Source organism: Tupaia chinensis, unplaced genomic scaffold, assembly GCF_000334495.1.
Source record: "Tupaia chinensis unplaced genomic scaffold, TupChi_1.0 Scaffold000529_1, whole genome shotgun sequence".
NCBI classification, from domain to species: domain Eukaryota; kingdom Metazoa; phylum Chordata; class Mammalia; order Scandentia; family Tupaiidae; genus Tupaia; species Tupaia belangeri.
In genome coordinates, this window is record NW_006160042.1 from 865170 (window position 1) to 891890 (window position 26721).

Genomic DNA, 26721 nt, shown 5'->3' on the forward strand with positions numbered 1-26721 from the left:
CGAGGCATGGGGGAGTCGTCACGCTTGCAAATTAGACTCTGACAGAAAGTATTTGCATGTGGCATCATGCAGGCTGTAAAAGAGGCAGCTCTTAAAACATCTGCATCACAGTGTCTGGGGAAGAAAACTTGTAGAGTCAGAGATTCATTGGGTAGAGGAGACATTGAAAGGTCTCCTCATTTGCCTCCTTGCTTCTAGTGAGAAGAAAAAAATAAGTAGTTTTCAAGATGACACCTTTAAAAGGCTCACAGAGGTGATTGTGCCTCTTGCTAGACATCTCAGATGGTGCTGAACCATCTTCATAATTATAGCAAATAAAATCTCTCCCGTGAGGGTTGGAGCCCATTCTCTGTGCTGTCTGCAGGTCTGTTTGCTTTCTTGGTAGGGCTCTGTGTCTGTGGGTTTCATGAGAATTTCCTAAGGAGAAAGCACCTGACCTCTGGCATCAGGCAGAACTTTGTCCACTTGCTGACTAATCTTGGGCAAGTTACTAAACTTCTCTGAGTTTGAATATTCTGTTTTGTAGAATGGAATTAATCATGCACTATCTTGGAGTGTTGTGAAGTGAAAACACCTGGAACCTAATAGGTCTTTGATACATGTGCCCTTTCCTTCTTTATTATAGCACAATGAAGAAATCACTTTATAAGACACTTTTTTCAAATAATGTTTTCTCCTACAATTTAGCATTTTATTATTTTTCTATCATTGATGAAACTATGTATAGAATATTACTATGTAGGAACCAGCAGATGGCATAATCGTTACGTCACTGAACTCCCATATGGTTGACCGTGGTTCGAGTCCTGGACCCGGAAGCTTATAATTCATGCTGGGTGCATGTGTGTGCATGCCCAAGACCCCAAGAGGAGAATGGACAAGAAGGGATTGAGGTGTGGCTATTCTCCCTGGGAGGCGGTGGTGGGGAGAATGATTTATCGCTTTCTATCTCTCTGGGAGTGCACATGCCTTATAGCAAAAATCTCTAAAATAAATAAATAAATAAATAAAAGAAAAGGAATATTGCCGTGTATACTAATTGCCTTGTATAAATAACTCTTTTCTGTGACTAGAATGCCAGCTCCTTGTAGATGAGGATAGTCCTCATCTCTCATTGAGCATGATGGCTGGGCCTATGGGAGTAGTTAGTGAATTCTTGTTGAAAGTCTGTTGTAGAGTTCAGATGGTTTTTATCAAGTCACGTTTCTGTCTTTTCAATCTCAGCTTAAAAGAGTGTGACTATACCTAGCACAATGCCCAACTCACAGTAAATGTTGAATTAAGTTTATTTTGCAATCCTACGTCTACAGTCTTTCCTTACAGGTATCATTTATCAATTCTTTCACCAGCTTCCTCTCTAAATTCCCTCCAAGTCTTCTTTTTTTTTGTTTCTTTCAGGTTTTTACCATAGGATGCATGTGCTTGCTAAAGACAGTAAGAGGGAGAGCGAGAAATCAACCCCTGGGGGAGGATGGCCATGTCACAATCCCTTTTTCATTTTCCTCCTGGGATTTTGGGCATGCACGCACTAGGCTCAGCATGATTTTCAAGATCTGGGACTTGAACTGCGGTTGGCCATGTGGGAGTCCAGCCCCTTAACCACCATGCCACCACCTGCAGACCCCCTTCTCCATATTTTTTTAAGTTTATTCATTTGTTTCTTCTTCTTCTTCTGAGAGAGAGAGAGAGAGAGAGACCCTTTCAACAAGATTCTCACACTGGTAATTCACCCAGAGTTTCAGTGAGCCTGGATCATGGAACATGTTTGTGCCTGGTGTGTACAGGGTAGTCTCAGGATGCTCTCACATGGGCCCATGTGCATTCTGCTGTGCCGCTACTTGGTCCCCTCCATCTTTTTTAATACATGGAACACAGATTGCAATCTCTCTCTCTCTCTCTCTTTTTTTTTTCTTCCTTTTTTTGGAGAGGTTTTTGCTACAGGCTGCGTGCGCTCACCAGACGGACAGAGAGAGACAGAGAGACAGAAAGCGAGAAATCATCCCCCAGGGAGGATGGCCATGCTGCAATCCCTTCTCCTCCATTCTCCTCTCAGGATCTTGGGCACGCACGTACATGTGCCCGGCGTGAGTTTAAGCCACCGGGTCCGGGACTCGAACCGTGGTCGACTACATGGGAGTCCAGCAACATAGCCATTACACTAACTGCTGGTCCCCCAGATTGCAATCTTTCTTATGCTGAATGTGAGGATGAAAGGGAGGGACCAGCAGAACCTCAATTCCCACCTTTGTCCTTGCCCTACTCCCCCTTCCTATGCCTGAGGCATAGGATATTATCCTTAGCTGTGTGGTGACAGCCAGATTCAGCCCCTGTAGAGAATCACCCTGAATCCACAGCTCAAATGACATTTTCCTTACTTTTGTCAGAGTCCTGGCTTCAGCCTGGGAGGGAACCAGGTAAAGAACAAACCAAATTCTTAAGTCCTTACCAGAGCAGCTTAGTCTTGGGTCATCAAAATATACTCTCCCTCTTGTGGCTGGTAGGTGGTATGATGGTTAATGCACGAGACTCCCACATGGCTCACTGCAATCTGAGCCCCAGACCTGGTGGCTTGAAAATCATGCCAGGCATGTGTGCGTGTGTGCCCAAGATCTCAGGAGAATGGAGGAGAAGGGATTATAGCATGGCTATCCTCCTTGAGGGATGATTTCTCTCTTTCTCTCTCTCACTGTGTCTCTCTGGCAAGCACACATCCCCTTAAAAAACAAAACAAAATCATCCTCTGTTTGAGGTGCCATGTGGAGCTGGCTGACTTTGTTGACTTGAGCTGAACCTAGACAGAGACCTCAGCTTCTCCTAGCCTTGACACAGGCTCCCTACATCAGCTTTAGTAACCTATCCAGTTTCTTCACTGCTTTCTTCTTCTGCCTGCCTCTCTCCAGGATTGTGGGTGTGCCTACACCTAGACAGTTCTTCCTTTCTGGCATTTGGAGAAAAATGGTATTTCCCCTTATCCACAGCCCTGCTGTGAGACCTGCTCTTCTTTGTCAGCCATGAGCCTTCCCCTTTCATACCATCCCCTAACTGTCCTGTAACTGTCCTCTCTTGACTAGAGATAATAAGGTGTTTCCAGATGCTCCCAGATTTTGTGCGGTGGCTGGGATGTAGGGACAAAGTCACAGTATGAGGACAGTCTTTGTTTTAGAGAGGGAACTGGGTATCACCAGGGCTATCCATTGGTTTCATATGCTTAGTTCTATTCCGGGACTTTGGTCCAGCCATTGTACATTCAGGCAGGAGTGACTAGGTTTGGTATTGTGCTGCATTGTATTGTGTTGTAGTACATTGCACTATCGTATTGTATTGTATTGTATTGTGTTTTGCAGCCACATCCACAGCACTTCCATATACCAGACAGTGTTCAAGCGCTTTACTCACACTCATTAGTCCTCATGTCAACCCCATGAAGTAGACATTATTTTTATCCCAAATATACAGTTGAGAAAACTGAACTACACAAAAGGGAGTTAACTTGCCCAATGTCATACAGCTAACAGGTGGCAGAACCCACGATCCAAACCCAGACAAGATGGCCCCAGAATCTGTTCTGATGCTATGTAGGAAAAAGTGGGGAAACGCTGAGGAATTAAGAATCCTGTGTTTGTTTCATGAGAACTATCACCTCCTTCAACACAGGAGGTGATACATGCCATGTCCTTTCCCCTCTTGCTGATTTTAAGCTTATTCATCTATGAAAAATAGAGCCATTAAGGAAACAAGCAGTTTTGGGGCCAGCAGGTGGTGTGGTGTTAAGGCGCTGGACTCCTACATGACCGACCATGGTTCGAATCCTGGAGCTGGCAGCTTGCTTTCTTGTGCTTTCTCTGTCTCTCTTTGGTGAGCACATGTCCTATAGCAAGTTAAATAATAATAATAATACAAAATAAAATTAAATAATTAATTCCTTTAAAAAAAAGAAGCAGCAGCAGGAAGCAGTTTGCGGGCTAGCAGGTGGCATAGTGATTAAGGTGCTGGACTCTAACATCGCTAACTGTGGTTTGAATCCTGGATCTGGTGGCTTGAATATCATGCCAGATATGTGTGCATGTGTGCCCAAATTCCCAGGAGGAGAATGGATTGCAGCATGGCCATTCCCCTCTGGGGAGGATAGGTGATTTTTCACTCCCTTCCACTGTCTCTTCCCGGTGAGTGCAAATGCCCTTTGTCAAGTCCCTTAAAAAGGAGAAAGAAAGAAAGAAAAAGAAAGAAAGAAAGAAAGAAAATGAAAGAAGCTTGTACCCCGAAAGAGAAGCAGTTTTTGGGATGTTTGTGGCTGGCACTATCTGGGAAGGGCATTTGCGGGTGATGTTGTGGAAAAAAGGGATGCATCTGCATCCTGGCCCTGCCACTGCCACCCACTACTGAGTGACATGGACAAGTGGCCTTCTCCCGGGGCCTCAGTGGATATTCCAGATGGTCTCTGAAGATTTCTTCCAGCTCTCATGACCTGTGGGAGACGACTGGTTTGTCTGTCTTGGGTCCATTCCTAGTAGCTCTGTTGTGAGGAGGTTTGAGAAGTGAGGTGCCCCACAGTTTCTGCATTTGCTTAGCTGTGACATAGGATCTAACTAGAGAGGACCTTATTTTCTTCCGTTCAGTTCCAGCTGGAAGGATCATATGCTCTCGTGGAAAGAGGGAAGAGGTGAATTTTGGCCTTCACTAAACCCTCTAATCCTGATTCCGCCACTTACTAAGTGGGTCACCATAACCATGTTACTTGATTTCTCCAGACTTCCAATTCCTCAAAGTGAAATGCAGAAAACCTTGTAGAATTGGAAAGTGGCATGATTAAGTGAAATAAAAGTAGGTCATATATGTATGAAGCCCAGTGCCTGGCATGTAGAAAGTGCCTCTTCTCCTCAGAAAAGAAGAGGGAGAGAAGACAATCCTGGGTGTGGGGAAATGCCCTTTCCCTGAACCTCCAGGCGGAGGGTTCAGCATATTTGCTTGTACCCCTGGTACCTACTCTGGGTGCTCAATGGTTCTAATTTGTGAGGCCATGTTCTTCTGTGCAGGCCAGAGCTCAGCTCACTGTGGAGGTGTAGCAGAGGTCCCAAAAAGATGTGCTCTGTGAATGTACACCCTCCTTTTCTGATGACAGGAGCGGGATGAGGAAGAGGGCTCTCCTAGGCAGTGCCGATTTTCCTACTGGTGCCCCGGGAAAGGCAGGGCCTGAGGAGGCTGAGGAGGCTGAGCAGAGGGGTGGGCAGGAAAAGCCCTGGGGCGCCAGAGCACCAGCCAGTGTGGGGAGAGGACACACGGTCAAGGACTGTGACAGCCACAGCGGGAGGGCTGAGGAGAGCAGGGCGAGGACAGGCTGCAAGAAGACTTTTTAAGAGAGAGCGAAGATTCTAAGAGGGCACAAGAGAGCGAAGGGAGGGAGGGAGGGAGGGATCCAGAAAGGGAAGGGGGTGGAGAAAGAGTAGGAAGAAGTGGGAGGAGGGAGGGCGACAGATATGATTCAAAAGAGGGTGGGAGAGGAACAACTGACAGGCTCAAGAGCAAAGACTGGTGGGCAGTTGGAGAAGAGGCAGCCAGAACTGCAAGGAGCAGAGGAATTCCAGGAAGGTGAAGCGGCAGGTAAGAAGAGAATTGACTTTCCAGAGAGAAAAATGCAAGTCAGTTGGAAGTAGGCAGAGGAGAGAGACTTTAATTCCAGGCTGGATTTTAAAAAGGCTCTTTTTCTATACCTGAGTTTATTTCTGACCCCTGGCACTATTTCCTGGGACAGTGAGTTTGGCTCTGTTGAGAGAGGTTTAGCGAAGCAACAAACTACTCACTTGATTTACAAGGAGCTGTAAATGGGAGCGGAGGACCCTTAGGGTGCCGGTCTACCTCATGTGGAGTTGCCTGGCTCTTGGGGTGTCTTAGAAGTGGATATCAGTCCATTTCTAAGAACTTTTGTTTAAGAGGGGATTGGCCCTTTAAAAGCAAAACCAACGCGTTTTACGATGTTTTCTCTAGGCATGGAATCTTTTTTGAAATGCACTTTGCAACATCCAGGGGAGTGTTTTGATTTTTTTTTTTCTCCCCAAGGCATGTTGGATGGTTTAAAAATATTCCCTGCTTAGTTTCCTGCAGAGTGTCAGGTCCCTGCTGAGCAGTAGCTGGTGGCCACGTGTGAGAAATAGACACTGCAGTCAGGAAACAGACAAGTGGGACCCCGGAGAGGACACCTGGGACGGGCCCCCACAGGCCTCTTTTCCCTGAGCCAAAGTATAGGCAGAAGATGGCAGGATAGGGTCCGCAAGGCCTTTCTTAGAAGAAAGTTCAAGGTCACATGTGGGGAAAGAGCCCAGATTCCGAAGCTGGGAGGCCTAGGTTTTGGCCCTCCAGAGTAGCTGTGTGACCTTGGACTGGACACTTACCACTTCTGGACTTCATTTTCCTCAGTTGTAAAGGGAGGGAGTGGGAGCATTACTAGAAGGGTCCCTCTAGGTCACGTCAAGCAGTGACACAACACGAGGCTGTGATATCATAGGTGCAAACACATCTCCGAGCCCCTGAAAAAGAGATGCTCAACCCAGGGATTTCACATCCTTACTGTTTCCTTTTCTGGCTTTTCTTTTATTCCCCCCTCACAGTATCCCATCATAATAAAGGGATTCCAGGTTCAGCTGTTTCCCAAACTAGACTCTGGTGCCCTGGAGTCCGTCCGACTGGCCTGAGAACAGGAGGGCCAGCGTGGAGAGCACCGGGCAGGGTGACAGGAGGCCTGAAATCCAGCAAAACTGAACAGAGAAGACTAGGGAGTGTGTGGTGGCGCAGTGCATCCCTTGCCTGGTGGTGCTCTTCATGACTGGGGACACAGCTGTATTTAGAAGCACACCAGCCTGAGCTCCACATCGGCAGCCCGGGGCTCCATCTTCTTCACCTAGTGCCCCAGAGCCACGGCCCAGCCTGGACCCTGATTCACTGCTCTCTAGGGACAGCTCTGAACTTCCTGCCTTCCTGCCAGTTCCCAGCAGGGCAGTGTAGTGTTTGCTCCCCTGGCTGTCCTTCCTCACCCCTCCCCACCACCCCAAGACATTTCCTTACTCAGTAGCTGCCACAGACGCTCCCAATGACCCCAGCATGTGGAACAGAGAGCACCAGCAGGGCACTGTCTGCCTTTCAACCTGGCACCCCTTGAGCATCCCCTCACCCAGACATGTGAGTGATGTTCACAGGCCATGGCAGTCATGGCTCAGGTTGCCCTGCCTGGACACTGTCTTGGCACCCTAGAAGTGGCCTTACTGGGCTTTCACAACTGGTCATTGCTCTTCTCTCTCAACTGCCTCACTCCTGCCCCCACTCCTGTTACTAGGCCTAAAGTCCTAAGGTGTTAGGACTGGGAGAGGTCTCTTAGACTGCCAAGCTCCTCTTTTGACAAATGAGAACAAGGCCTAGAAAAGGGAAATGACTTGATAGAAATGACAGTGAATTTGGACCAATCGAGTTCCTTTTTGGCTGAACAGGTTGCCTTACTCCGTTCTCTTGTACCTAGGGCTCTTCTGCCCTCCTTCCTAGGTTGTGTTTTCCCAGCCTCTATCTCTCCCTGATTCTTTCATGTGCGCATCTTCACAATTCTGTTTTATGTTGAAAAAGTGTATCTTATTCATGAGAGAGCATGTTTATGTGCACGGATAGAAAAACAAACAGGTAGATACCTTTGATAGGATCTCATCACTTCATGCTCCCCTTTCCCCAGCCCTCAAGCTTATCAGGATCTTGAGAGCATGTACACCCAGCATGTTTCCAGGCCAATGGGGGATCTGAACCTGTGGTCAGTCATGTGGCTTCCAGCACTACAATTCAGGATGCTACTCACTGTGCCCCGGAGGCTGGGCCTGTACATTTCTATTTTCTGGCAATGATACCTACTGCCCATCTGCTCCTCAACGTCTCTACAGGCTGGTCGGGACACAAGCTGTCCTGTGCTGTGTGCTGCCTGGCATCCAAGGTACTGGTGATCCCACCTCTGGGCCCAACCAATCAGAACAGGACAGGGCATGTGTCTATGTGGGTCTAGGACAGGACTAAAAGTCCTCAGGGCCAGGGAACCAGCAGTTAGTGTAATGGCTATGTCACTGGACTCTCACGTAGTCGACTGCGGTTCGTGTCCCGGACCCGGTGGCTTAAAACTCACGCCAGGCGCATGTGCGTGCGTGCCCAAGATCCTAAAAGGAGAATGGAGGAGAAGGGATTGCGGCGTGACCATCCCCCCTGGGGGGTGATTTCTCGCTTTCTGTCTCTATGTCTCTCTCTGTCTGTCTGGCGACCACACACGCCCTATAGCAAAAATCTCTCCAAAAAAAAAAAAAAGTCCTCAGGGCCAGAGAGATCCAAATCTGTGCCCTGTCCCAGGCAAGAATTCTACCCACTGGGCCCAGCAGCTCTCTATGTGAATTGACTCCCATAAGTCCCCACCCTGGGATCAAGGGCTGAGCTAGCCAAAGGGATGAGAAATGCCCATTTTCATGGAAAGTTTCAACATTCCTGGCAAAGCTGACTTCCTGTCTATGGTTAGAAGTTGCTGGTTCCTGGTGGATGACAGCTTTGATGGCACTTGGTGAATTAATTGTTTCTGACATATTAGTAAATACTGGCAAGAAAAATTCAGCATTCAGCAATCCATTCACTTTCATAAAGAAAGGGAGTTAGGAGGTCTCAGAATCAGAGCTATCAAAATGGCTCAGAGGGACCTAATTCAGAGATAGGACAGAAGGAAGAGCCTGGGCATTTGGGGTCAATCTGGGTTAGCCACGGCTGTGTAACCATAGGCAAATTATTCAATGTCTCAGATCCTGAGTTTCTTCATCTGCCAAAGAGGTTAATAAAGAGCTTCCTTGTAATTTTTTTTCCCCCTAATTGCCAGAGGACACATGTGCTCACCAGAGAAAGAGAGAGAGGAAAAGAGAGAAAAAGTGCTCTCCAAAGGGGCATGGTCACACAACAATTTGTTCTCCTCAATTTCTCCCTCCAATTTCTCCATTTGGGGTATGCATGCATATGTGTCTGATGTGTTTTTCAAGCGTCGGGGCTGAGACTTGAAGTGAGGTCAGCCATGTGGGGTCTAGCTCCCTGAATCAGTAGGGTATGAGGCTGGCCTGATTTTTTGAGGATCAATAAAAGTATTTAAAATGGCTGTCACCCAGTAGGTGCTCAACAAACATTAGAACAATATGGTAGACTTCAAGTTACTTGGTCCTCAGTCCAAGTCCCTTTGAATTGCATCTCATTTGATGCAAAAACCTTTCTACAACTAAGGCTTAACATGATTTCATTCCGAGAAGGTTTGGCTCGACTTTTATGACCACAGAGATTTTCCTGGGACTATGTTTGCTGACCTATAAGCTGAGTGTCAGAAAACATGGATTTATTTCCTGGCGTTAGCACTGACTTGCCATGCCATCACAATTGGGGGAGTTACAAACTCCCCGGATGTTCTAACTAGAGGTGGAAGGGCCCTAGCAACCATTCAGCTCACATCTTTTGTTTTACACAGGAGTGAACTGAGGTTTACGGAGGGTCACAAAGAAACAACTGGAACCAGAAGGGGCCTCTCTTAGGAAATGATAATATTGTATTTTAATAGGGGGCTTTGAGATTCTTCTATCAACCTAGAAACTCCGTGGTTCAGAACTCCAGGAGAGGGGAGAAGTAGCTGGGGTCAAGATGTCCCTTTCCCTTAGATCATAGAGCAGACATCCCCTCTTTCTTTTCCAGGTAGAACTGAACCTTTGTCAAACTCCCCTTGGTAGGTGTGTCTTCCGCTTAGGGATCAGATTCTAAAGTGCTGCAGCTTCTCGAAAGGAAGGAATCCCATGAAACATGGGTTTTATAACATGAACTCGCATGGGGTCCCTCTCCAGACCCTAAAGCTTGAGTTAAAGATGCTCTAAAGGCATGCCGAACCAGCCACAGGAATGAGAGGGGCCTGACCTGAGCAGGCTCTGCAGTTCCCTGATTTCCCAGCCCTACCCCGGAGGGTCTTGTTGCCTAATTAAATGACTGACAGAGTCATTTAATGTTCTGCCCATTGCCCACGTTGTCTTCATTTCTCATAGACACCCTCGGCACCCAGGGCCCCGTGGGAGTCCTTGCTGTGTCACTAACCAGCCTGCTGCATTATCAAATTCTGCATCGAGTTGCATCAGGTTTGAGAGGAGTTTTTACTAGAAATGTTGGAAAAGAACACAGGGACTAATATTATTGAGTGCCTCCCATGGGCTGGGTGCTGCTCTACGTGCTTTGATGTACCCACTTACTCTTTTTCTTTTTTTCTTAAATTATTTCTTTATTTAATTTGTTATTATTTATTTATTTATTTATTTGACCAAAGAGACAGAGAGAGAGAAGGGGAAAGTGAGAAAGTAAGCCACCAGGTCTGGGACACGAACTGATGTCAGCCATGTGGAAGTCTAGCACCTTAACCACCACATCACCTGCCAGCCCCACCACTTACTCTTTAATCCCCATGAGTGAACATTCCTATTTTTTCTTTTTATTACTTATTTATTTATTTGTTATTTAAATTTGACCAGAGAGGGATAGAATGAGGGGGGAGGAAATGAGAAAACAAGCCGCCAGGTCCGGGACTCAAACTGCAGTGTGGGGGTCCAACGCCCTTAACCATCACGCCACCTGCCCGCCCCAACATTCTCATTTTTCAACTGAGAGGTTAAGCGACTTGCCTAAGGTCACACCACCAGAGAAGAATGCAAGCGGGGTTTTATTCCCACTATTTCTTAGAAACCACGACGCCCATCATCTGACTCTTGTGGTTTCTGTTCTTGTTGTGATTCGACATCAACGGAACCCCAGAGTCTGCTGCCTGGCTGGCTGAGAACCCGGCAGGAGACGCTGCTGCCGCCAAAAGCACTTGCTGGCTAAAAAAGGAAATAACTTTCTATATGTGAATTCAAGCCAAATGGTGGCAGATGCTGAAGAGTCTGGGAATCCTGACCACTAAGGGCTGAGGGCCCCTGTGTAATAATTCTAGGAACAGCATATGCAAGAGATGGCCAGCCCATAAGCCAGAAGCTAAAAGAAAAACCCTGGGTGTGTCATGGGACTAGGTAAATGGGAAGAGCCCTGTTAGCAAAGTCAGGAGATTGGAGCCCTGGCCCCAGGTTTGTCCCTCCTCTATCATACCCAGTGCCTCTGATTGTCTTTCTCTTTTCAGAGACACAGAGAGAATGCGGGCTTTGGAGTCAGGCCAACCAGGTTCAAGTTTCCTATGCAAAATTTACCAGCAATTTATGAGACTTTGTACAAGTTATTTAACCTCTGAGCCTCCATTTTCTCTTCTATGAAATGGGGCAATACCAATACTTTCCTAGCAGGGTTAACGGGAAGAGTTAGAAAATACAAAGTGTTTTGAACATGTGAAATATAAACTTAGTGCTATTATTTTCAATTAACTTCCTTGAACCATAGTTACCTTAAAAAAAAAATGTTTATTGGGGCCAGCAGTTAGCATAATGGCTATGTCACTGGACTCCCATGTAGTCGACCGCGGTTCAAGTCACAGACCCGGTGGCTTAAACTCACACCGGGCGCGTGTGCGTGCGTGCCCAAGATTCCAAGAGGAGAATGGAGGAGAAGGGATTGCGGCATGGCCATCCCCTCTGGGGGGTGATTTCTCACTTTCTGTCTCTCTGTCTCTCTCTGTCTGTCTGGCGAGCGCACGCGCCCTGTAGCAAAAACCTCTCCAAATAAATAAATAAATAAATAAATAAATAAATAAATAAAAGTTTATTTATTGCAAGAGAGAGAGGTAGGTAGGCTTGTCAGGGTCTCACATTGCGATCCTCCCCACAGCTCTCTAGCCAGCCAGGATCGTGGGTGAGCATGCGTTCAGATCAACCTAGGATCTGCCTGCCCTCCATATGGCCTCCAGCATTGTGGAGTGGTGCTTTACCACCCGTGCCACCACAGCTGGCCTGAACCATTGTTATCTTATACAAAAATAAGGAGTTGAGTTTGATTAATCTCTAGGTTCCCTTGAGCTCTACTGCACTATATACCTATGACAAGGGAGTGGGAAAGGTGAAGAACCGTGGGCATTGTCATAAACAGAATGTTCATTAGTAATTGCATACGCACTAATCAACCCCCTTGGGGTAATGAATAAGACCTGCCCATATTTAGTTGTAGTTTACCTCCATTTGCCACCCTCCACTCACTTCTTAAAAACATTTCTTCTTCCGTCTTTCAAAGAAGAAATTTATTCCAGCATAAATCTCTTTGACCATTTTCTTGCTCCCTTCCACCTCCTTGGCTTTAAAACAACTGTCTGCCAGCAGGGTGTCTCTGAGTGGATCAATCTGTCCTTGCTAGAATAATTAACTTGAAAGAGGAGTTAATTATCTGTCATTGGCTGGAGTAGGAGGGAAACCAAAGCCTCTTTCCCCTCTCATCTCTGTCTTCCTCTCTCCTCTGTGGTGATCAAGGCTGAGGGCCACAGCTCCCAGTGAACTAATTCTGAGGAAACTGCCCAGCTTAATAACTATAGCTGTGTTATATGCCTGGTCAATTTCCCTGAAGCTGAAGGAGCTTCTCAAACCCTCTCAAATCAGGGAAATGATGAATCCGAATCATCCTAAATGTAAGTTACCTCCAATCACTTACAGGCAATTCCCTGTCCTAACCATACTCTCACAAACCTCTCTGCTTCAGTCACCTTATGTAAAAGTGGCCGACCTTTGACTGGCAAGGATTCACCAAAGAGAGAAACTTTAGGTGATGGAGAGAGTTTAGTACCAGTGTTAAGGCAGGGGCATTGATGTCAGGTGAGCCAGGAGCTGGGTTTGACGCCCACTCCTGCTATTATCAGCAGTGTGATGTTGCCCAAGTTACCTTCCGAGAGACCTGTAAAAAGGAGATGAGGGGGCCAGCAGGTGGGGTAGGTTAAGGTGCTCTATCCCACATGGCTGGCTCTGCAGTTGGAATCCTGGACCCGGCAGCTTGAAAATCACACCAGGTGCATGTGCGGGCCTGCCCAGATCCTGAGAGGAGAATGGAGAAGGGATTGCAGCATGGCCATCCATGCCCATCACCTCCCCACCCATTTCTCTCTGACCAGCATGGGTATCCTATAGGAAAAACTAGAAAAAGAAAGAAAGGAGAAAAAAAAGAAACGAGAATAATCCCTATATCCTCAGGTTGGTACGAGAAGCAGATAAAAAATACATATGAAGAAACTCACAGAGCGTCTAGCACATAGAAAGTTCTTAAAAAGTGTTATTTTATTATTATCACCGAGGATCAAATTCTTTTTTGTGTAACTCTGGGTAAACTGGAAGATGTAGCCGAGACTCTCCAAGGATATTAAAGAGTCCTGGAACTAGGGAGTTGAGGACCAAGGTTTGACGCCCACTCCTGCTATTATCAGCAGTGTGATGTTGCCCAAGTTACCTTCCGAGAGACCTGTAAAAAGGAGATGAGGGGGCCAGCAGGTGGGGTAGGTTAAGGTGCTCTATCCCACATGGCTGGCTCTGCAGTTGGAATCCTGGACCCGGCAGCTTGAAAATCACACCAGGTGCATGTGCGGGCCTGCCCAGATCCTGAGAGGAGAATGGAGAAGGGATTGCAGCATGGCCATCCATGCCCATCACCTCCCCACCCATTTCTCTCTGACCAGCATGGGTATCCTATAGGAAAAACTAGAAAAAGAAAGAAAGGAGAAAAAAAAGAAACGAGAATAATCCCTATATCCTCAGGTTGGTACGAGAAGCAGATAAAAAATACATATGAAGAAACTCACAGAGCGTCTAGCACATAGAAAGTTCTTAAAAAGTGTTATTTTATTATTATCACCGAGGATCAAATTCTTTTTTGTGTAACTCTGGGTAAACTGGAAGATGTAGCCGAGACTCTCCAAGGATATTAAAGAGTCCTGGAACTAGGGAGTTGAGGACCAAGACCACTTTCTCATGTAATTCTCTCAGTATGTCCATTTTAGGAAGAAGCCATGAGGGTGAGGGGAAATCGGAAAAATGTATTCAAATGAATAAGGTTCAAGAATTCCAAGATGATGATTATGCGTGGTGCTTTACTTTATAAAGTCACCTCTGATGTCTGACATAGCGTAGGAGCTCAAGAAACACCTGAACAAAACCAAACTGACACAGTCCTCTGCCTAAGGCATCCTTCAAGTGAGGCCCTTTGGATTCTTTTATACAGAAGTCTCTTAATTGGGAAACAAGTCAACCCTGCCCTGTGCCACATTCCACTGAGTAGTGAGCAGAATTATAGCATGGGCCCAGGGGATTGTTATTATTACTATGAATAATGACCTTTATTGAGAACCAGGGATCTGTTAGATATTGTCCAGAACATGTGTCACTGTCCAGAATTAGACTCAGACTCTGTGGAGTGGTCTTAAACTCTAATTCTGACAAAGTTGGAAAAGTTTCCCAGCAACCTAAAGGGAGGAAACAGTGAAGGAATAGTCTATACAGACAGATTTTCTGCTTTATTTTTTTTTAAGAGGTTTTTGCTATAGGCACGTGCACTCGCCAGAGAGACAGAGAGACAGAAAGCGAGAAATCATCCTCCAGGGGGGATAGCCACGCCGCAATCCCTTCTCCTTTTGGGATCTTGGGCACATACGCACACGTGCCCAGCGTGAGTTTTAAGCCACTGGGTCCAGGATGTGAACTGTGGTCGACTACGTTGGAGACCAGCGACATAGCCACTACGCTAACTGCTGGTCTCTCTGCTCTTGACACACTGAATTCTCAGTCAAGTGGAGGGCTCTCTCACAGGCAGAAGGCAAGCTCAGCTGGCTTCCAGGTCCCTGGTGATCTGGTCATTAGAGTCGTCAGCTTCCTAGGTAGGCCTGCCTACTGACATGCCACATGGCCCACAAATATGGCTTACCCTTTGCATGCATTCTCGTCCTTTCCTTTAGCATTGCGAAGGATGGACCTTGATCAATTTGACACTAGGTGTTTTGAGTGAACCACTTGGTATCATTTATACCTTAGAGTTATTTTTATAAAGTACCTACTACCAGGTACAAGGCACAGTATTAAGTACTAGGAGCCTCAAGCAAAGAGGGGAATTTCAGGGAAGACAACAATGATGGACAGATCTGCAGCTTGTCTTCAAGGAGCTCAGGGCTGAGTTGGAGAGAGAAACATGGCTAGTAAAGCAAATAATTCTCCACAGTGTGTGAGACCCCAAAGGCCTTACAGTAGAGCCCAAGGCCTAGCTGCTAACTCAGGGGAACACAGAAATTGTTGTCAATTACTATATTAGAAGGGCTGTTATGTGTGGCTCCAAAGGACAGAATTAGAACTGATAGAAGGAAAAGAATGTTCAAGGTGTCCCTGTGGTAGCTCCTCACTTACTTGCAGCATGCCTCCATGAGCAGGAGAGAGAAGGGTGCAGTTATACAAATGTGCAGGGAGGCACCTGTCACCTGCAGTCTACCTAGTTCATGCTGCAGCCGTTACTAAAGGCTAATGAGGATTATTGATTGCATAGTTCTTTATATCTCCAACCCAATCCAGGGGCTGTCAGATTAAGTCTAGCCTCAGGTGCAAGTCATATATGGAACCAAGTCTATCATGCTGTTGAGAACTACTCCAGACTCCTAGGCAGGGTGTTCAAAGCCCTCCACAGTCTGCTTGTCTACTCTGCAGACCCTCCCTCCCACCCTGCTCTGCCCCTTACACTCTAAAACCATGCTGGTTCTCATCTCCATGAATTTGTTCATGCAGTGGCCTTTGTCTGAAATTCCTCATCTCCTTTTCTGTATCTCCTTCACCCACTCTAAACATCACATAGACCTAACTCTCACTCAAGGGTTGTCTCCTCTGGGAAGTCCTCTGTACTCACTCACCCAACTGCTGCCACTTCCGACTGTGGTCAGTGTTTTCTTTTTTTTTTTTTTGGAGAGATTTTCACTATAGGGCGCGTGCGCTCGCCAGACAGACAGAGAGAGACATAGAGACAGAAAGCGAGAAATCACCCCCCCAGGGGGGATGGTCACACCACAATCCCTTCTCCTCCATTCTCCTCTCGGGATCTTGGGCACTCACGCACACGCGCCTGGTGTGAGTTTTAAGCCACGGGTCCGGGATGCGAACCGCGGTCGACTATGTGGGAGTCCAGCAACATAGCCATTACACTAACTGCTGGTTCCCGGTCAGTGTTTTCATAGACATTTGCATGGCACGCTGCTCTTCCTTCTATTCTAATACCCGCCACATTCGGTTGTGTGTTTAGCCCCCACCAGACAATGTGTCCCTTCAATCTAGAGCCTTATTGATCTTTGACTCCCTAATTTCCAGCACAGTGCTAGCATAAGGCCCTCATCAGAGGCTTATGAAATGTATTTATACTTTTCCATATACTTTTTCTCAGTCCCCCCACACAGTTCAGGTCACATCAAAGAAGGATAATAAATATTTGCCTGATTGCATAAAAGCTGAGCCCCCCACACACACCCCCATCAGTAAAAGGCAGAGTTGTGTCTCAAATCATTCTGGGACACAAGGGTTAGCAGAAGCTTTTGAGGTTCCAAGTGCGGAGACCCAAGAATTGAGACTTGGAAGGAAATTTTCTTGCATGTACTAGCACTAGACTTTGTCAGAAACTCTGCAATGAAGCCCTGGTTCTGTCACCATTAGTTTTTGTTTCTTTGAACAAGTTATCTTCTCCATATGGTTCTTCCTATGCAAAAGAGAGATAATAACAGTCATTCCCCAAAGTGGCTATGGGGATTCATCCATCCAACAACAAAAATCAAATGTCTATAATGTTTGAAGATATTTAATCTTGAATAGAACAAATATGTTCTTGCTCTCTTGAGCCAACAGAGAACATAAAAGTTGAGGCTGACAGATGGCATGGTGGTGAAGGTGCTGGACTCCCACATGGCTGACTGTGGTTCGAGTCCTGGACCTGGTGGTTTGTTTTCTCACTTTCTGTCTCTTTCTGTCTCTCTTCCTGATAAGTGTGTGTGCCCTATAGCAAATTAAATAATAATAAATAAAATTAAATAAATATTTATTTTTTGAAAAATAGAATGTAAAAGCAAATTTTGAATAGTATAAAGGTTTATTTTTGTAAGTTTTTTGTTTTGTTTTGTTTTAGAGTTTTTTTTTTTTTTGTACAGGGTGTGTGTGCTTGTTAGCGAGACAGAGAAAGACAGAGACAGAAAGTGAGAAATCATCCCCCCTGGGGGATGGTCATGCCGTAATCCTTTCTTCTCCATTCTTTTGGGATTTTGGGCACTCACACACATGCGCCTGCCTGGTGTGAGTTTCAAGTCTCCAGGTCTGGGACTCAAACTGTAGTCAACCATGTGTGAGTCCAGTACCTTAACCTGCTGGTCCGTTTTGTTTTGTTTTTAATTTGCTATAGGGCATGTACGTTTGCCAGAGATAAGGCGAGAGAGAAAGTGAGAAATCACCCCCTGTGATGATGGCCACGCCACAATCCCTTCTCCTCTTGTCTCAGAATTTTGGGCACACAAGCACAGGAGCCCAGTATTTTTCAAACCAGCAGGTCCAGAACTTGAACTATGCCACAGTCAGCCATGTGGTATCCAGCTGCCTTAACCACCACGCCACCTGGATGGCTTGTGTAAGGTTTTCATTGCTGGTTTTAAGAAGGAAGATAGGGCTTTTGATTTTGAGAAGCTTATTGCCTACCTATTTGGGGGGAAATGTTAAATCCTTGAGAAAAAGAATCATGCTCGATTTTATTAATTTAATATCATTGGTATGTGTCATATTTGGTATCTTTTAAGCATTATTCTCAGAACTCAGTGGTAGGCACATAGTAGGGACTCACAAAAGTACTTATGGTTGGCTGATAGACAAGCGACTTTTGGAAAAAAGTCTAAGGCAACAAATAATCAAGTGTGAGGATGTATCCTACATAGTGGATGGTAATTTTGAGTCCCTTAGAATCCAGGAGACATCAAAGATGACCAGGGTCAATCTAAAAAGACATCTCTACCTTTAGGGTTAAAGGAAGAAGTACTGGCTGCGGCTCCGAAATGGTTTTCTTTGAAAACATTGGTTATATATAGGAACCACAATGTCACCGAAAGAAAGAGCTCTCATTTGGGAATGTATAATAGAGACCTGAGCTTTATTTCTAGCCACATACTACATGGAATAAAGGCATGAAATGATTCATACTCAATATCATGGTTGAGTGTTCCCCCAAAATCCATGTGCTGAGATGTACATTGTGAAGTATTGAAAATGGGACCTTTGGGAAGAGATCAGGATTAAAATCATTAGAGTGGGGGACCAGGTGGTGTGGTGGTTAAGGCACTGGACACTCCCACATGGCTGGCCAGGGTTCAAGTCCTGAATCTGGTGGCTTGCTTTCTCACTTCCTCTCTCTCTCACTCTCACCTTCTGTCTCTCTCTGGTCAAATTAAAAAATAAATGAACGAATAAATAAAAAATAAAATAATTATTTTAAAAAATAAAATCATTAGAGTGGAGACCCCATGATTGACTCCTAGTGGATTTATAAGGAGAGGGAAGGAGAGAGACGGGATTTATGAATACACAAAATCACACTACTCTTCTCTTGTGTGCAATGCACTCTATATGGCCTTGGGTCCAACAAAAGGAAAAATCTTACCAGATGCAGCCCCTGGAACTTGGACCTCCAAGTTTTGACCTGAATAAACCTCAGGTTTTTGGGGTTTTTTTTTTGTTTTTTGGGGGTTTTTTGAGAGATTTTTGCTATAGGGTATATGTACTTGCCAAAGAGATAGAGAGAGACAGAGAGACAGAAAGTGAGAAATCACTCCCTCCAGGGGAGATGGCCATGCCACAATCCCTTCTCTTCATTCTCCTCTTGGGGTTTTGGACATGCATGCACACATGCCCAGTGTGAATTTTAAGCCACTGGACCTGGGACTAGAACCTCAGTTGACTACATGGGAGTCCAGCAACATAACCGTTCTGCCATTCGATGGTCCCTAAACTTCTGTTTTTATAAGTCACTCAGTTTCAGGTATTTTTCTTTTAGCAATGCACTAGAATACTCACTACATATGAAGTCATTTCTCTGTCACTTTCCCTTTTACCCAAGCATCATGCTGTTGGGTTGTCAGAAAGGAAAAAGCACGTCATGACTTTTCCGACAACCCAATATTATACCCAAACAAGTCCCCTTGTGACCCTCCAAATTAGCTTTATTCCCAGATATTTGGAGAGAACGTGTTGAAGCTTTTGAAGTGAAAAACCTTTAGAGTGGGGATGTTTTCTTCCAGGTTCTAGGGACCATCTCTCTGTCTCTCTCTTTTCTGCTATGGAGATTTCAGAACTCGTATCATTTGCAGAGGGCTGGAGGACACAATTATCAATTATCCTGGGCCCGATTTAATGAGGCCCTTCTGGAACCCAGAGCGAGGCTTCTGACACAACTTTCCATAGCAACTTGTATTTCCTTAGTGTTAACACACATCATGTTTTATTGAAATGATAAGTGTAATGCATCCTCTTAATAAGGAAAAATAAAGTCAGTAAGACTCAGTAAAGGCAGGGAATCCTTGCTTATCTCCCCTCCTTCCTGCTGGCCTAGCATGATGTGTGTGTTTTGTGAACACTCAACAAAGTATTAGTGAATTAGTGAAAGGGAAGAAGAAGGACATTCTAAACAAAGGGAGCATGAGGAGCCAAGACAGAGAGGAGAAATTATGGGATGTATATATGTGCGTGGGTAATTGTGTAACGTAAGTAGTACGTGAGAGGAACAGTTGATAAAAGTTAGGATGAAGCTGTGCTGTGGAGGGTTTCAAATGGCAAGTGAAAGAGTTTGGACTTTATAAGTGGTAGGGAGCCAGTGGACTGTGGCAAAAGCAGTGAGCAAATGACCATTGTAGTTGATAGAATTTATTCATGGCATGGGCAGTTTCCTTTGCCCCTCCTAACACATTTCCGGACAAGAAACAGATAATAATCTACAAAGCATTTCACATCCTATACACCCAGTAAACCCACTGAGTATCTAATCCACAGGTTTCTTTGGCTGAGGTTGTGGAGGCCCAAAGGAAGTCAATGTAGCTGGAAAACTGGTTCCTGCCAGGGACCTTTCACAGCCACTGAGCGCTAGCACATGGTGGCAACTTGGAGTTTCTCTGGGACCTTGCCTGAGGGTCAGCCAGGAAGTAAAAAGATGAAAGGTTTTTCACCCTATTTCCTCGGCCAGGGCCTAGAAGTCTGCCTCACCCACACCCCTCCTCAGGTAGTTTCTGTCAATTCCTGTCCAAAGAGACATCCTTCCTAATACTGTTTTTCTGATTTTCCAAGCTGTTCCTTTCTTGCACCTGTGCCTTCTTACAGGTGGGATTCCTTGCGCCACAAGTGGGGAGTCAGCTAGTAAGCTTCTTGGTAGTCCAGACCAAAGCATCATATTCTTTGCCTGCCACTATTGGCTTCCTTGGTGATTTGCAAGGAGTGAGTGACAGAGTGAGAAGATCAAGGGAAGTCTTCTGGGGTTGAGTATAGAAAGCTTGTCCAAATTCTACCAGCAGGTAGCATGGTGGCTAAGATGCTGGACTCCCACATGGCTGACCACGTTTGAGTCTTAGACCTAGCAGTGTGCATGCCCTCTCTCTCTCTCTCTCTCTCTTTCTCTATCTCTGGTCAAATTTTAAAATAAAGATAATAAACAAAAGTTAAATAATTTTTTTTTTAAAAAAGCTTGTTTAAACTCTTGGAAGATATTTATTTCTTTTTGCTTCTTTTTTATTTCCATTTCCCTTTTCCTCTTATTTCTTCCCCTTCTGCTCTTTCAGTATTTCTTATGCTCTCTGTGGTATACTTTTTCTTCTTCCTCTTCCTCTCAATCACTCTCTTTCCTAGTAACAGCAAGATTATACCTTTTATTCAGTTCTTCTCTTTTCTTTTCTTCTTTTCTTTTCTTTAATTTTCTTTTCTTTTCTTTCCTTTCTTCTTTTCCTTCTTTTTCTTTTTAAAAATTATCCATTCTGGGCCAGCAGGTGGTGTAGTGCTTAATGCACTAGACTCCCACATGGCTGACCACAGTTTGAGTCCTGGACCCAGCAGCTTGAAACTCATGCCAGGCATGTGTGCGTGCATGCCCAAAATCCCAAGAGGAGAAAGGATTGTGGTGGTGTGGCCATCCCCCCCAGGGAGTGACTTCTTACTTTCTCTCCAGTGTCCTATAGCAAAAGTATCTCTAAAAAAAAAAAAAGAAAAAAAGAATTATCCATTCAATTTTATTTATCTTTTTTTTTTTCCCAATTGGCTACAGGGTATGTGTGCTCACAGGAGAGAGACAGAGAGAGAAAGTGAGAAAGCAAGTCACCACATCTGGGACCTGAACAGCGGTCAGCAATATGGGAGTCCAGTGCCCTAATCACCATGCTACCTGCTGGTCCTTATTCAGTTCTTATACAAGGAGACTCCAAAAAATTTGTGAGAAATGAAATAAAAGTATGAATTTATTGTGGTGCAAAAAATATTGAAATTCATGCATAATTTTTTTTGGAGAGTTTTTCGCTATAGGACATGTGTGACAGAGAGACAGAAAGCAAGAAATCACCCCTCAGGGGGAATGGACACACTGCAATCCCTTCTCCTCCATTCTCCTCTCGGGATCTTGGGCACTCACGCACATGCACCTGGTGTGAGTTTAAACCACTGGGTCTGGGACTTGAACTGTGGTCAACTACATGGGAGTCCGGCAACATAGCCATTATGCCAGTTGCTGGTCCCCTTGCATAGTTTTTCATAGTACACATTCTCCATGAAACTTTTGCAGACTATCCCTTCATATGCTAAACATCATGTTAAAAGCTTTTTATGTATCTCTCATAACAACCTATGAACTGAATAATAGTATCTCCATTTTTCAGGTGAGAAAAGTAAAACAGAATGAATAATTGATCCAAGCTCAGCACATAGAAATAGGGATTTAAATTTTAGTTATCCAGGTTTCACAGTTGTCTTCCCTTAGCCATTGGTTTCTTTTTTTCCATCTTCAACGGTCTCTTTCATTCTCCTTTTCTGCTCCTCCTCTCTCACCACCCCCCACGCCTCCCTCCCTCTTTCTCTCAGACACTCACCATAGACTGGTCATTGCGTGTGTGTGGCTGACCCTGAAGGTGCTGAGCATTGTACACGTGCCCAGAAGAGATGACAGACCATTCAAACTCTTATCTAATCAGCCGTTTTTCCTTTTGAGCAAATGCTACACAATTTTCCACATTTGGAGGTTGAAGGAGGGCACCCTTCACCACCTGAGGAAAAAAGGCAGATGTCTGATCACAAACCAGAAAAAACGGCCTTGAGACCTGGGTGGGTCTTTGATATGGGGAGGAACAGAGAGATAAGACGCTTTCTGCTCACTCAGCAACTGCCTCATTCCCAGGGGTTCTGCACACTCTCAGGGTTGGGGACCTAGGGACTGGGAGAAGATAGAGCTAGGACACTGAACTCTCAAAACATCAACTCAGGAGCCACGGAAGCCTGGACAATGAAATGCAGCACCCCTACCTTGTCTTTCTTCATAAACATAAAGAATGTTCTAATAGGAGCCAGGAGCACATTGGCAGCAAAGAAATGAAGGTCAAATTTGAACTTGTCAGCTTCTGAGGTCCAGTCCCAATCTGAGGTTTTATGATTCTAAGAAGAGAATATTTTGTTTAGTTCCCTGTCTTTTTGTCATCCTGTTGATTAGGATTAGTTAGAAGTTTAAATCATAAAGGCATTTGTGGTTCACCAAGTAAGAATTTTGCAAGTAGGAGTTTCAAAGCAGGGTACTAGTTGGCACTTCTGAGATTCTCTGGCCAGTTTCAAACACTTGGCTCACACAACTCTGTCCCCAGGGAAGAAGCAATGAAGATGGAGAGGGCTGTTGGTGAAGCTCCCTCCTGCTTTCTGGGGGATGAAAAAAACCTTTTCTAGAGCAGTCCCTCCACAGGAGACTCCCCGTACCTCACTGACTAGAACTACCTGCAGTGGAGACTGAGAAAGTTCTACCCTGCCAACAGGGGGTAAGCAAAGAATAGGGAATTGGTTTGCCATTGGGTAGGAAATACCCGTATGCCCTTCCTCCACCCAACTAAGTTTGACTAAGCATGTAGTCTGGGCCAGACTCCGATGATACTGTGGTAAAAACAGTCTCTGTTCTCAAATGATCCCTATTAAAACAAATGGGTAATGAGCCAGGAGGTGATGTGGTGGTGAAGGCACTGGATTCCCACATGGCCGACCATGGTTAAAGTCCCTGATGCAGCAGCTTGAGAAACATGCCAGGTATGCGTACATGCCCAAAATGCCGAGAAGAGAATGGAGGAGAAGGCATTGCAGTGTGGCTGTCCCTGCTGAGGGGCGATTTCTCACTTTCCCTCTCTGTCTCTCTCCAGTGAGCACATGCACCCCATGGCAAAAGTCTTAAAATGAAACAAAACACACCAGACAGGTATCAAAGGGGATTATAAAACAAGGTGGCAAGTGCTGGAAGAGGAGTCAGTGTCCCCATGGTCATCACAGAAGACAAAGAGGCTCAGCTTGAGGGAGCAGGGAGGGTTGGAGAAAGCAATGACTAGGTTAAGTTTTGAAGACTAAACGGAATTCAGCTAGTTGGGAGGGGTCGTGGAGGAGGTATTTGGAAAGAGGGCATTTGGGAATTTGCCAGGACTTGGCATGGTTGGACAAAGGGAACTCATGGGGGCAGGAAATGAGGCTAAAAAGCAGGCCAAGAGGATTCTATAGGGAATGTAAAGGTTTGGGACATTTATTCTGTATGAAAGCCTGAGAGGTCTGTGTATATGGAACACAACAGCAGGGCCAGCCAAGATGAACGGTTGGACCGACTGTGCTGTGCTGAGGTGGGGGAGACCCCATGGTCTGTTGCTTACCAGATGGGGTAACCAAGCACTCATCTGTGATAACCTTTAGTTCAAAGACCAAAGCATGCATAGTTTTTTTTTTTTTTTTTTTTTTTGTTCACCACCTCCCCACACAACTGGTTCCTGCTGTATGGTTCTGATCATTATAGAGTGCTTCCTGAGGGGCTAAATTTGCCACTCCTACCTACCCTCCTTCCTTGTTCACCTAGTTACATCCTTTGGAGCCATAAAGAAAAAAAAAAATTCCTTTTTCATCCCACAGCCATTCAAACATATGGAACATTTGTGGTATGACTTTCAGTATATCATACACCTCATCTCATTTGATCCCCCAAATTCTCTGATGTAGCTATTTCTGTCCTTACTTGCTAAGGAGGAAACAGATTCAGTGAGGTACATGGTACATGCCCAGAGTCACACTTGCAGGCTCCCATCCTGTGTTCTTCCTATTGCCCCAGTGTGTCCCCAGGTGCGTCTCTGGGCTGCCTGCCCCAGAATTCCTTGGGCTGCTTGATGCAAATCCAGATTCCTGGGTTCCACCGCAGCCCTTGAGAAGTGTAATCTCTGGGGTAAGAGCACCGAACCCACCTCGTAACACATTTCTCATTTGCTTTCTAGATCCATTAAAGTGTGGGAGCCATGCTCAAATCATGCTAATAGGACCACTTTGAATCTTTCCTTTTATTTTTGCGAAGGTGAAAAAGAGAGTGCGGGCTTTGACTTCTAAGTTGCACTTTCTAAAATAACATATGGTTATGGATCGGTGGAATCCCAGAGCACCATGGGACCCTCCAGATACTTGCAGAAACATCCCTCTCTTTTCTCTCTTCCTCCCTCTCTCGTTTGCAGAAGTCTTGGTGTCCATCCCCTGGCTGAGCCAAGATGGGTGACTGGAGCTTCCTGGGAGAATTTCTGGAAGAAGTACACAAGCACTCCACGGTGATCGGCAAAGTCTGGCTCACTGTGCTCTTCATATTCCGCATGCTGGTGCTGGGCACGGCCGCCGAGTCTTCCTGGGGGGATGAGCAGGCTGACTTTCAGTGTGATACGATGCAGCCCGGCTGTGAGAACGTCTGCTACGACCAGGCCTTCCCCATCTCCCACATTCGCTACTGGGTGCTGCAGATCATCTTCGTGTCCACACCCTCGCTGTTGTACATGGGCCATGCCATGCACACCGTCCGCATGCAGGAGAAGCGGAAGCTACGTGAGGCCGAGAGGGCCAAGGAGGTCCGGGGTGCTGGCTCTTACGAGTACCCAGTGGTGGAGAAGACAGAACTGTCTTGCTGGGAGGAAGTGAATGGCAAGATTGTCCTCCAGGGCACTCTGCTCAACACCTACGTCTGCAGCATCCTGATCCGCACCACCATGGAGGTGGCTTTCATCGTGGGCCAGTACCTCCTCTATGGGATCTTCCTGAGCACTCTGCATGTCTGCCGCAGGAGTCCCTGTCCCCACCCGGTCAACTGTTATGTATCCAGGCCCACGGAGAAGAATGTCTTCATTGTCTTTATGCTGGCTGTGGCCGCACTGTCCCTCTTCCTCAGCCTGGCTGAACTCTACCACCTGGCTTGGAAGAAGATCAGACAGCGGTTTGTCAAGTCGAGGCAGAGCATGGCTGAGTGCCGTCTTCCTGGCCCCTCTGCGGGCATAGTCCAGAATTGCACCCCACCTCCCGACTTCAGTCAGTGCCTGGACAATGGCCCTGGGGGGAAATTCTTTAACCCCTTCAGTAATAATACGGCCTCCCAGCAGAACACAGACAACCTGGCCACTGAGCAAGTGCAGGGCCAGGAGCAGATTCCCATGGAGGGTTTCATTCACGTTCGTTATGGCCAGAAGCCTGAGGTGCCCAATGGAGCCTCACCAGGCCCTCGTCTTCCCCATGGCTACCATAGCGACAAGCGCCGTCTTAGCAAGGCCAGCAGCAGGGCCAGGTCAGATGACCTATCAGTGTGACCCTCCATCGTGGGAGGACCAGGACCAGTACCAGGACCAGGACCAGGTGGGAACCACTCAGGGTCAGAAGAAGGAAGATGTGTCTCTTCTGATCTCATTCTCTCATTCTCATCACTGCTCTACTCCTTTGGACCCTGGGTTTCAGTGGCAATACTGAGCGTGGCATTACTGGACACAGCTGCTGAGTTCCAGGTGGGCCCTGTGAGTGTCAGAGACATGGCTACCCAACCAGCCTGCTCTCCCCTCCCCATCCTCTACCCAGAATACTTGGTGAACCCTTTCAGATTACTGGTTGAGAAGGCAAAGGGAGGAAGGAAGCCATGGCCAAATCTGACCTGAAAGGGTAGCTGTATGAATCGAATGACTTCTACATAGCAGCAGCACACCAGAGGGGTTCTTCAGGTCCCTGTGGCTTCTATGATCTGATCACCTTCCCTTCCTAAGCCTGAAGTTACCAGCCGACAAAGAGCATGAATCAGAGCATGAATCAAGGAGCTTACGTAGATGTGCTCTTAATTCTGTCTCCATGAGCTATTCCTTGGAGTAATGGTGAGTGGTCCTTGGGACACCATTGGCTACCCCTTCCTCTACCCAGTCTTATAAAGGGGTCCTTGGAACTTGGCCAACAGCTTCATCTTTACCGGTGCCTTGTTACTGTATTTACCTCTGGCAAATGTCCCGCCATGGTGATGTATCCTCTCCTTCTGCCAGGGTGTACAAGCAGCACATGTGGGTGCCAGCTCCTCTAGAGAGTCCCTGTACAGAGTCCACCGGAATTCCCGCTACCACCTGTCATCCTGCAACTCCTTTACAGTTCAGCTCGATGATAGAAACCATCTCTTCCCTTCCTCCCTTGGTCACCCAGCACGCCCCTAAAGAACTTATCAACAGGAATG

The 26721-nt window shown here is 46.1% G+C and overlaps 1 protein-coding gene across 1 annotated transcript; it reads left to right on the top strand.

The window, feature by feature from the left end:
• Nucleotides 1–5495: 5495 nt before the first annotated feature.
• Nucleotides 5496–26715, top strand: GJA5 (gap junction protein alpha 5). The gene is made up of 2 exons (XM_006157147.1): nt 5496–5598; nt 24716–26715. The coding sequence occupies exon 2, from the start codon at nt 24749–24751 to the stop codon at nt 25823–25825; it is 1077 nt and encodes a 358-aa protein (XP_006157209.1). The 5' UTR covers nt 5496–5598; nt 24716–24748; the 3' UTR covers nt 25826–26715.
• The last annotated feature ends 6 nt before the right edge of the window (nt 26716–26721 follow it).

Bases quoted from the DNA above. Each gene is read 5' to 3' on its own strand.
- GJA5 (XM_006157147.1), top strand. From the start codon at position 24,749: ATGGGTGACTGGAGCTTCCTGGGAGAATTTCTGGAAGAAGTACACAAG.